An 11549-nucleotide genomic window follows, 5' to 3' on the forward strand; every position below is an offset into this window, starting at 1 on the left:
TCCACTGGTTCATGAGATATTTCACCAATAGACAGACACTATGGTAAACAGGTAATACCAAAAATTTAAATGATGTTGCACAATGTGTAGCGCTCAAAGTTTGTGTTGGGATGATGGTTACTTAGTGTAACTTTAAAGTTTGGCTGAGTATCTGTAAAATCAGCAGTTTTAGACATTTTTTGTCTTTCCTTAGGTCAGCTGGCTGTGGTGGCCAGTCTAAATTGATTTGACTCTCAAAGAAAATAGGTTGTATTTGTGTACCCACTGATTACTTGAGTTTCATTAAAATCTGTTCAGTGGTTCAGTAGAAATATTGCTAACAGACAGACAATCAAACACCCATGCACACACACAGATACGGGCAAAAAACCCCATTAAGAATTAAGAAAACGTATTATTTTATTCAGCATTTGAGTTCCCAATGAGTTGATACTAAGCTTGTTTCATTAGAAGTATAGCCTCAGGAAGGTTTAAAGTGTTTGTTTCAGTTTATCTCGCTCCTTCGCAGCTGCTCTGTTCGTTGTAATAATTCACTGCTGGCTCTGTGTGTGTGAGAAACATCCAGACTCTCCTCTGAAGGACACTGATCACATTTGTTCAATGAAACAGGAGTGTCTGATCCTCAGAGAGAATGTGTGTGTGTGTGCGTCACAGTGAACCAGAGAAACGCGTGTGTTTCCATCAGGGGACTCTCTGACGAACAGCCTGCCGGAGGTGATAAGCCGCTGATGAAAGTGTGTTTCCTACCTGCTCCTGCTTTGTGCTGCTGGGGGGCAGGGGGTTGGAGACCATCGGTCCAAACATGTCCAGCTCGTTGCCTGCGGCTGCTGCGGGATTCGGACCCTTCTCATTCCCCTCTGGAGCATCTAAAGCAGAGAGAAAAGAAGAAATTAATCCTGTTTGTTATTTTCAAACAGAAGCAGTTCTTTTCCAAAACTGAAGTCCTTTTCACAGAACTCTTTCCGTACAGACACCTTCCTGAGCTGATGTCATTTTTGTGTTTACCGATGTTGCTTAACTGTGGCAGCCATCTTGAATGTCTGTGTGTGAAGGGACCGAGGTGGAAGGTGAAGCTGATTCATTTCTGTCACACTTCTGAACCACCTACAGGGGAAGTCACAGAACTGGGTTGGTAGGTAAATATGACATATGGGTGGACAGGAGCCTGCAGTGGTCAATTCTAAGCAACGGTTCTGTGGTCACTCTGCTGGTTCTGGTTTTATGTATATAAGACAGTATCAATTCTCTTAAATCATAAAAAGATTTGTCTTCTGATTTAGATCTCTGCTGTCTGTGTTTAAAAGAACAATAAAGCTGCATTTTGTTAAGAGGTGAAAAGAAAACTCAGTAGAAAAAAATCTAATTGGTTTTTATCCTACTTCCATGTGGTCAAAATAAAAATAGGAAAAATACAGTTAATTTATTTCCTGGTATTATTTATTGGACTTGCAGACTTTTGTTTTTGTATGATGATTACCGTCTGCCAGCAAATGTGGAAGGAAAACAATATTGTTTTTCTCCATGTCTGTGCGTTTGTGTGTCTGTCGGGTGCTAAAATACATATCTCATGAACTACTGCACGGATTTCAATAAAACTTGGAGAAGTTCATCATTAAATGCACATCTGGTGATTAGCTTTTGGAGTTAACCTAATTCAAGATGACGACCACAGCCAACTGGCCCTTAAAAAACAGAAAACTGGTTTTAACTCAGTCAGTTTTACAGATATTGACCAACAATTTACTGTGGTAGAAGCTGAGACAGATCTCCAACACATATACTGAGTACCAAAACGATCGAAAATGTTGTTTTTACCTGGTTTCAGTGCTGTAAACAAAATATTTCATGAACCACTGGAAAGGTTTTTATCAAACTATCATGAAATAATCATTGCAGGGATCTCTGCAGCTGATTAACTTTTAGAGTCAAGTCAATTCAGAAAGGTGGGATTCCAGCTGGCCTTACAAAACACAAAAATTGTGATGTTTCAGTCAATTTTAAAAACATTGTGCTAAAATTTGGTGTGGTTTTAGCTGAGTGTCATTGCCAACACATAATCCAAGTGTTTGATAAAACTTTGAAAAAATGAAAATAAATATAAATAAATGACTGGATGTACATCAACAACTGTGAACTCTATTTTACTGATATTAAGCTAAAATCTGACATCATTTACAACACATTTTGAGCACGACATCTCACAATGTCCATGAGATTGTGTATCATGTTATTTTCAATCTTTGACAACAACCTTGTCACTTTTTAACATAAGATGATCTTAGTTGAATGAATGGTGTTGTATGAAATGCTTTTTTTCAAGAAATGGCAAACTTTTAATGTATTAATGTAACTGTATGCAAGTTAACAGCTGAACACTCTCAGACAATCAAACACACAAGGCACAGTGCTTTGCGTTTTTGATTCAAAGTCTGTAAAAGTGAACCAAAAAACAAATAACTAAAAAACTGTCAACATTTCAAGCTCATTCACACACGAATCCGAAATGTTTAGATGCTGTCAGATTAAACAGAAGTGGAAACACATCTGAGCTTTAATTTGAGAGCTGTGCTAAATATAATCATGTCAATTAGCAGTTTTTCTCAGTTTATGAAGCAACAAACTGAAGGTTAGGAATGTCTGACACTTATTCTTTTACACCTTTCATACAGAATCCTTTGATCAGTTTGGCGCTTGTTTCAATAGCAAGAACTTTACACAGAAAATCTCAAGGTTTCTGAAAAACCAGAAATCTTTATTTCACATCTCAGGCCATAAAACTGCTCACTTCACAAAAGAAAAGTTCCAAGGCTGTTTTGTTTCTAGATTTTTCTAAGCACATTTACCAAACTTTAATCAGATGAACTTGGTTAATTACAGATTTATATGACTGCTTACACACTAAAAGTAAAATTATACCACAGTAAGCAAAACCTTACACTCAAGTAGAAAAAACACCAGCCCTGATTTGCACAACTAAGCTTGATGTCAGCCTCAGATGTTTTGCGAAATACTAAACACAAAAAGGACTTAAAGCTTGGACTTGTCAAATGACCACACCTGTGAACCAACTGATTCCATCTACCAGGTGTGCAAACACGTCTCTGCTTATATGAGCCATCCATTCATGGCATGTTTTTGGTAACAGGCAAACAGGATTTGACTCCAACACACATTTTACCTCACTATGTGTAAAACTGACTGAATTACAGACATCTTTGTGTTGGCAAAAGTCGGTCAGATGTGGTGGCCTTCTTGAATCGGGGTGACTCCAAAAGTCAATCAGTTTTACTTTCTCACAGTTTCATAAAAATCCATCCAGACATTCCAAGAGATACAGAACCAGCAGCTGAACTCAACAAATCCTAGCTGACATCTACGACACTGAGCTGACCTGAACTGGCATCACCGGCACAAAGAACTTGAAAATGGTGACACACAAAGTCGCAGCAAGTTCAGTTTTTTGTTACTTACGATACAATATAACAGAAATGCTGCTGGACGTAAAGATTAACCTTGAGTTTTGTGGAAGACAACAGACTCCTTGATGTGAAAATGGGGTGAAAGGAAACAGAAGCAAAGGAAACGTATCCGACTAAAACCTTAACCATACAGGCGTGACCATCACTCTTACTCTCCTGTGTCCACTCTGCGGAGAAGAAGATGGATTATTTACAACTGCTGTTACACACGCAGCATAAAGTGAGAGACCTATTGTTTAGGTTTTGAATGAAACCCGTCTCCATGGCAACATGTCAGACTGGATGGGCTAACATCCTTCTGTACAAGCAGAGAAGCAGAGGACTCCAGTAAAACCCCAGGTGGTGGACTGTGTGTATCCACCAATAATGTGTGGTGCAGCAACTCTGTAATTATTACAGCACACTGTTCCCAACTGGAGGAATGCATGATTGTTAAAGGTCGGTTCTTCAACCAGCCATTAGAACTCAACTCACAGCCACTCCCAGTGCTAACACCCAGGAGGCTTCGATGGAACTGTATAATGCTATTATTGAGCTTGAAACTGTTTATCCAGACCTTTTTTAATAACGGCTGCTAGTTATTTCAATCATGTTAACATAAAAACTGTTCTGCTCACATATCACCAGTATGTTCACTTTACAATCAGGTCATCAAGAGCAAAAGTAGCCCTCAAGTCACGAAGAAGGCTAAGCATGGCATACTCCAATAAAAGAGGAACATATTCTGTGATTCCTGGGCCACAAGATGCATGCTGCAGAAAACTCAGACCAAACCAGACTATAAAGCAACAACACAAATGGTAGGCACTGATGCCTTCCTTCCAGACAGGTTCAATAAATCACACGAGACGTCTGACGCTCTGAATAGGACACAGGTGAAAAGAACTAACCTCCTGCCTTCCCATTTGAAAAAAGGTTCAATCTATTATCAAGATGGTTTTTTATTGCTTGATGCCAAAGGTGATAATGCGAGGATATGGGGTGCTTGGGTTGCTTTTAAAATCTACCTGGTTCCTGTAGGACCAAAAAAAAAAAACAGACTGCGTCCATATTCTTGGCACAAAATTAAGCTTGTTTCATGTGTGGGTTGAACTCGACCAGGGTTACAGCTTTGTCCAATCCTGCTTGTGGTGTCCATTGGACGAGATTTCGTCACACAGTTGTGGAAAGGAGGGTGTCTGGTTTTGGAATCTAAGGGTCTCGTCTCTGCCTTTTGTGGATGTTGTTCTATTGGCGTCTTGAAGTAATGACCGTCAGCATGCACTAGGATGGTTCATCACCAGCTGTGACGCAAATGGGATGAGAGTCAGATCCTCTTAGTCTGAGATGATGGCTCTCAACTGGAAAAAGGTGGACGCTCCCTCTGGGTTGAGTGGAGTTTTTTGCCTCAAGTGAAAGAGTTTTATTCAGAAGTGATGGCAGCATGAAGCGGGACATAGATTGATGGATCAGGACCTCATTTCCACTAATGAGGATGCTGCTCCAGTCCAGTGGTGTCCAATCCTGGTCCTGGAGGACCACTATCCTGCATATTTTACACATTTCTCGGCTTTGACTCATCTGATTTGAATGAGTGAGTGATTAATAATCTTCTGAAAAACTTTAAGACCTGTTGAAGACCAGGGAAACGACTACACCATGCAGGATAGAGGCCCTCCAGGACCAGGATTGGAAACCACTGCTCCAGACTGTCATGGTGAAGAAGAAGTTAAGCTAAAAACCAAAACTCTGGTATAGATACATAAATCATGACCGAAGGAACAAGGTCTGGATAAAAGCTTAACTTTAGAAATAGGGCGAGGAGCTCCGTCATCAGGAAGGAGCTCAAGGTGGAGTTGCTGCTCCTCTGCATCAAACCAACAAGCTGAGGTGGTTCAGACATCTGATTAGGACACCTCCTGGGAGCATCTCTCTGGAAGGAAATCCCAGGGACCCAGAATTCACTGGAGGGGTTCTAAATACGCCACCTCCCACCCCTCCTGGGAGAAGCTTGAGAGGTCCTTCAGTATGCTTTTATGCTGTTTATTAAAACTCATTTTACAACAATTATTCTAAATTTGACAGTTCTCACCTTAACATTTAGGCTTTTGATGTTGGCTTTTCATCTGGTTTGCGTGTTGTTTTTAAACATTTATGAACTTGACTTTTGACTGTTAAATAACTTGTCTGTAAAATACACCTGAAGAATAATTTGTACTCTTTGTACTTGTCTGTTTTTGAACATGTCAGTCCACAAACACAAAGATCAACAATGGATTTCTAAAGAACGTCATTCAGCAGGAAGAAGCTGCCACATCAACAACCTAACCAGAACAGTCAAAATATGTGTATAAATACAACGACATCAAGTTCACCTGTGAGGATGCTAACAACAATAAGATGCCTTTCTTTGGACTGTTTGGTGCACACGGAAAAAGATGGAAGCCTTAACATTGAGGCTGACAGAAAATCAACCCACACAGATCAGTACCTTCTGTTTGACTCTCACCACCCTCTGGAACACAAACTCTCTGTCATCAGAACGCTACAGCATCGCGCTGAACACGTCCCCACGAAGACAGAAAAGAAAGAAAAGGAACAGAAACACATCAAGAAAGTTCTCTAAACGTGCGGATATCCTAACTGGGCTTTGCTCAAGTCAGCGAGGAAATCTAGAAAGCTCACCACAAAACAGAACGGGAAGGAAAAGAAAAACAAACGCAAAAACATTGTCATCCCTTATGTTGCTGACGTAACTGGGAAGCGCAGAAGGATTTTCTCCAAACACAACATCTCTGTGCATTTGAAACCTAAAAGGACTCTCAGACAGAGGTTGGTTCACCCTAAGGACAAAACACCCAGACACAAACTGAGCGGTGTGGTGTCTGCAGTTCGGTGCAGAGAGGAACGGTCCGACGTCTGTGTTGGAGTCAACAGTCTGTGTTCTGTCCATTCACAACAACATTAAAAAAAACACGGTATTAGTCGTCACTACATTTTCCTCCTCTCCAAACACGAGCCACAACTAGGGCATGAAATGTGGTTTACACATTCCCCACTGAGTGAGCCCAGAAAGGAGAGCACAGTCCCAGCTGGTGACCAAAACCATTAGTGGCTGATGGAGGGAGTCCAGAAACAAGAAAGAAAAAAAATACCTAAAATAACATGATTCTGATATGATGTGTTTGTATCCTGAATGTTTACTTAAATACATACTGTGGTTTTAAAATGCAGTCATTCATGGACATTGTCAAAACATTATTTACAGACTCCGCTGCAAAAAGACAACATGCATTTCTACAAATTGAATAAATCGCTGACTATGAAGATACTCTAAGAGTTCTATGTGATCAGTGATGCTTGTTGATTGATTGTATAAGTAGAATAAAGTTAAAAGTACACCTGTCCATAGTGTAACCTCGCCCCCTTTCCAAATAGCTGCTGGAGATAGGCACCAGCACCCTGAAACCCTTATCAGGACTGTATAGAAAGGATAGATGATTGAACATAAATTTTAGAGTTTGACTTATTACAAGATTCTTAACTTAGATTGGTTCAGCATCATTAATAAATCCAGTATGTGCCCACTTCTAACTGGTATAAATACAGTTAAATATGTTTTAATAATGGAAATGTCTACAAACTTTTAGCAAACTACTTTTTTGGGGTCTCTAAGTGTGTAAAGCCAGACATCAAAGAGAAAAAAAAAATTAAATAAAAAGCAATCAAATGAGACTGGATCACCAGAGCTGCAGGAACATAATCAGATCAGTTCAGCTTTATACTAATTGTAAAAGTCTGCAGAAAATTATTATTATTTTTATTATTATTATTCATCTACAACTGATGAAATCTGGTCATCAGCTCATCTACCTTTGCAAACACAAAAATGGCTGTAATTTGGTTACTTTTACACATTTTGAAATAAAATTTGGTGTGGTTGTAGCTGAGAGTCCTCTTAGTGCTAATGGATCACACAACATCTTTGTTTACAACTTTAGCATGCAAGGCAGCAGGAAATGCATTCCTTCACGGATTGTTACCACGGCTGGGTCTACATATTCACGATGAAGGAAGCTGAACCGCGAGTCCAACAGTTTCATCCTCTACAGAAACCGGACTTCATCAGATCAGACTGATGTTATGGTCTTTAAGAGTTGAGCTGTCAGAGGAACAGGACCTGGTTCTGTGATCCTGGAGAAAAATTCACCTGATTTTCCCCATGTGTTGGTTTCATTCCGCTGTGTTTCTGTGATGACACAAAGACTGAAAGGAATGAGCCCGGTTGTTTAAAGAACTGCTGTGGACTCTGGAAACCGCAGAGATGAAAGTTTCCTCCATGACTCAAAGGAGCCTATATGAAATGAACAATCACAACCCACCCTTTTTTAACCATTCTGACCCCCTGATCTCCATGTCTGCTCTGACATTATTATCTGATGGGGTGATTGCACGGAAAGTCAGTACAGGTGTTTAATAAAGAGCTTGATGAGCCCATTTAAATAGATTTCTGACAGAAAGGTGAAGGCCGACAACATGAACACTGCTTCTCTAAAGTTCCCTCGTGTTCTAAAAAGAATCAGCGTGTACAAATCAGAAGGAAATGGGACTAAAGTGGAAGATTTAACATTGGCTCAGTGAAAAGAACTTCATTATTCTGGTTTAAGGCATTACTGAGAATCTGTCAAATATTTTTGAATCCTGTTTTTATTTCCATTTTCCCAGCTCCTGCTGAACAGAATTAAAATGAGCTCTCATTCAAACCCAAATCCAGTGGAGGAGGAGGTTCACTGACAGCTGCAGAGCTGCTGCTGAAGGCAAACTGTCTCCTATCTGACTTATTGATTATGTGTGAAATCTCATCCCGCCAGGATGGCTCTGAGGGGCGTAGCTCTGTGCTCGTAGCCGGAGCTCGTCTCTGGCCTGGAGTCTTATCACAGAACCTGCTCAGCTTGGTCCAACACCAAAAAAAAAAAAGCCCAGAAATGTGACTGCACATTAGAAATTTATGATTAAAAAAGCTGAAATGTCCCTGCTTCCTGTGCTGTCTGTGGTTAGATTGAAGGTCAGAGAAATGCAGCACAATGATCTGATGGTAAATGGGCACACACTCGGTGCACCCAAAAGGTCACAAGTTTGAATTCAGTTTGTGACATTTATTGAATGTCACATCATCTTTTCCAGTATTGTGCTGCATGTTGTTCAGTGAAACAAAACATTAAAACACTGATGATAGTGAACTCTGAGAATACCCATCCCTGACAGGTGTTCTGCGACTTTGATCCATTTTAATGAACTCTGAAGGACACAAAATCTTTGTTTATAACAGTTTAACTATCTATAATCCTAACTATACCTGTGTTAGTGCTGGAGAACAAAAGTCAAATGTAATCAGTCTTTAAAGCTCATCACAGCACTGGTGAAAGTTACTGATGATGTTCTCCTGTCCTCAGACAGTGGACTTGTGTCCATGCTTGTCCTATTTGATCTCAGGGCTGCATTTGATACAGTTGATAAAAATATTCTAGTACAGAGGCTTCAACATGATATTGGGATTACAGGAACGGCTCTAAAATGGTTTAGAATTTATTGGTGACAGGATTAGGATAAAACTAGACAGATGCAGAAAAAAACAGTAGAGACAGCTGTTTTGTTGCTGATTTTAAGGCACAAAGTGCTAGTAGCATGTGTAAAACAGGCTGCTACCTTGTTCTTACTGAAAAGCTCTCTATCTCCAGTCCATACAGATCCACCAGAAGCAAAGTTCTGAAAAAAACTACATTTGCGTGCACACGGGAGATGCAAACATAGCATGATGAAATCACCAATATTAAAAATATCCAGAGTGGTCCGGATGAGCAAAGAGCCTGAAACCAGGGAGCCATTTCACAACAGAAACTTACAGCAAATGACTGCCCATTTTCTTTACGACCACTGTGTCAATGTGGCTCACGCTCTGATTTGTGAAAATTGTAAAAATGACAACCCGGAGTTCCACATTTCAGCTCATACAAAGCTGAAATCAGAGCCCTCTGCGACGAGGAGAAGAAATGTGTCTGGAACCAAGTCACAGAGCTGTGTGAAGAGCAGATTTCAGTCTGACAGCATCACGAACAAAGGTCCAAATATCTAAAATAAATGAAAGTACATGAACACAACGCTCCGAAGGCTGCAAAGGATCAGATCTGATCTAGGGCACATCTCCAATGGGCCAGTCCTCATTCATCTTTTAGATGAAGTGCTGAATCATCAGTCTGAAATTCAGGTTTCAGTTATTTTCTTGTTCTCTTAAACATTATTTAGACAGGCCCTGATTAACACACACTGCACTGACCTTTTCTTTTGATGTTTTATATTTTAAGGCCACATAAATACCCTGAGCCTAACTAGTTCACTGATGTTACAATATTATTTAGCTCTGTAGCTTCTGTATGTTTTCCTCAGAGTCTGATTTTGAGGTTTCTGATTTGAATCCTTTTTGGATTCAAAACTAAGCACAAGAAAAAGGAGCTCACAACTCAGAACTTTGGTAGAATACTTTTTTTTACTCAATCTCTGCACTAAGCGCTGATACAAGTTTTTAGTGCACTTAATACTGTGAAAAAGCTTGATGTCAGTCCTCCGTTCTTAATATTTTCTTGTCAAGCTGCAAGACTTCTCTCACATTCATTCAGGCATAAAAAGCCTCCTAAAATCAAAGGATGAATTGATGTTGACACATAAACCACTTTAAAAAAAACATTTTAAAGTGGAAATGTAGGGTCTGTCACAAAGACAGTTCGTTCACATTTCATTAGGAAAAATACGAAAGACAACACAGTTTCATAAATAGAAAAATTGGGATTTTAGCTCAAACAAAGGGATTCCCTGTATATCTAAACATATTTGTTTAGTGTACTCTAAAAATAAATGAATAAATTAAACAAGTGGAGGAGAAAAGAGGGTGTGTAGGGCTTAACAAAACTCCCCTCCAGCAGGTGAACAATATCTGAAAGTAAAAAAAGATCCATGAAAGACCTGACAGAGGACCTGAGAGATGCATCATCTTTCAGCTGGTCATCTACTGTATGTCAAGTGTGTCAGGTTTTCAGCGAATAACTCTCTGGGAAACACTTTGTCAGTCTGTCTGTCAAACGGAAGTCCAGAAGAGCTGCTGCTCAAGACCTGAATAAAAGACAAGAACATCTGGATCCTTGAAAGAAAATAAAGTCTGGTCAAAAGCCTTTGCAATGTAAAACATTGCTATAAATTAGGAAGCCGTTTCCTTCAAAAGATACGTTTTTCTTGTTTGGATCGATCATTAAATCATGTCCAACTTCCTCCAACTTGGAGAATTTAGTTTACATATCCACAGATTAGGCAAACATTTAAACACATGTTGATGTTCCTTTGCAGATTATGAGATGGTCCAAACTAAGGGAAGGTTGTGGGTGTATTACCTAGGCCCAGCAGGTCCACAGCTGGTTCTGGGGTTTTCTTAGGACTGGTTCTGCTCGATGATTGCTGAAAAAGACAAAAAGAGAAAAAAAGAGATATCAAAGCTGTTCAGCCAGGATTCTACATGATCTTAACTCATAAATATCATACTGGTGACATGGCACTTGTGTAGTTTGGCATGCTGTTGCAACAGTGTGTTACAAATAGTTTACAGAGTGATACAGTACATTTGGTTTCAGGCGCTGGCTTATACATGAGCTTCATCCCACTGCCACAGAAAACATTTTTATCAGACTGAGTTCCTGTTCATTTTGTCCTCAGTAACCAAGTTACTGAGTGAAGCCTGACCCCAGATCCAAAAACCTGACACACCAGCCTTACCAATTCAACCAAAATCCATGGCTCCTGGTTAATATTAGCAAAAACAAATGAAACAAATCAAAATCAGAGCTGAATAACATCTCCGAGTGTGTAAACACTAAATAAATAAAATGTTAAACACTCACACGTAGCTTCTCAGCAGATGAGTGCTTGTGTGGAATAATGACTCCTGATATCAGGAATATCAAGTAGAAATGCAAACAGCCTGCCATAGAAGGTTTGAAAGCACAAATTTCATGAAATTACTGATTGCCACACATGCACCTCTCATCG

At 39.7% G+C, this 11549-nt stretch overlaps 1 protein-coding gene across 3 annotated transcripts in view; it reads right to left on the reverse strand.

Moving 5' to 3' along the window:
* smap1 (small ArfGAP 1) overlaps positions 1 to 11549 on the reverse strand; it is a 65782-nt gene that overhangs the window by 13207 nt on the left and 41026 nt on the right. For all 3 annotated transcript variants that reach the window (XM_037973746.1, XM_037973747.1, XM_017421634.3), the window contains 2 exons: positions 10898 to 10961; positions 748 to 866 (listed from right to left, as the gene is read on the reverse strand). In XM_037973746.1, the coding sequence (XP_037829674.1) occupies positions 748 to 866; positions 10898 to 10961 (183 nt within the window). The remainder of the gene's footprint in view (positions 1 to 747; positions 867 to 10897; positions 10962 to 11549) is intronic.

Source organism: Kryptolebias marmoratus, linkage group LG22 (genome assembly GCF_001649575.2).
Source record: "Kryptolebias marmoratus isolate JLee-2015 linkage group LG22, ASM164957v2, whole genome shotgun sequence".
NCBI lineage: Eukaryota > Metazoa > Chordata > Actinopteri > Cyprinodontiformes > Rivulidae > Kryptolebias > Kryptolebias marmoratus.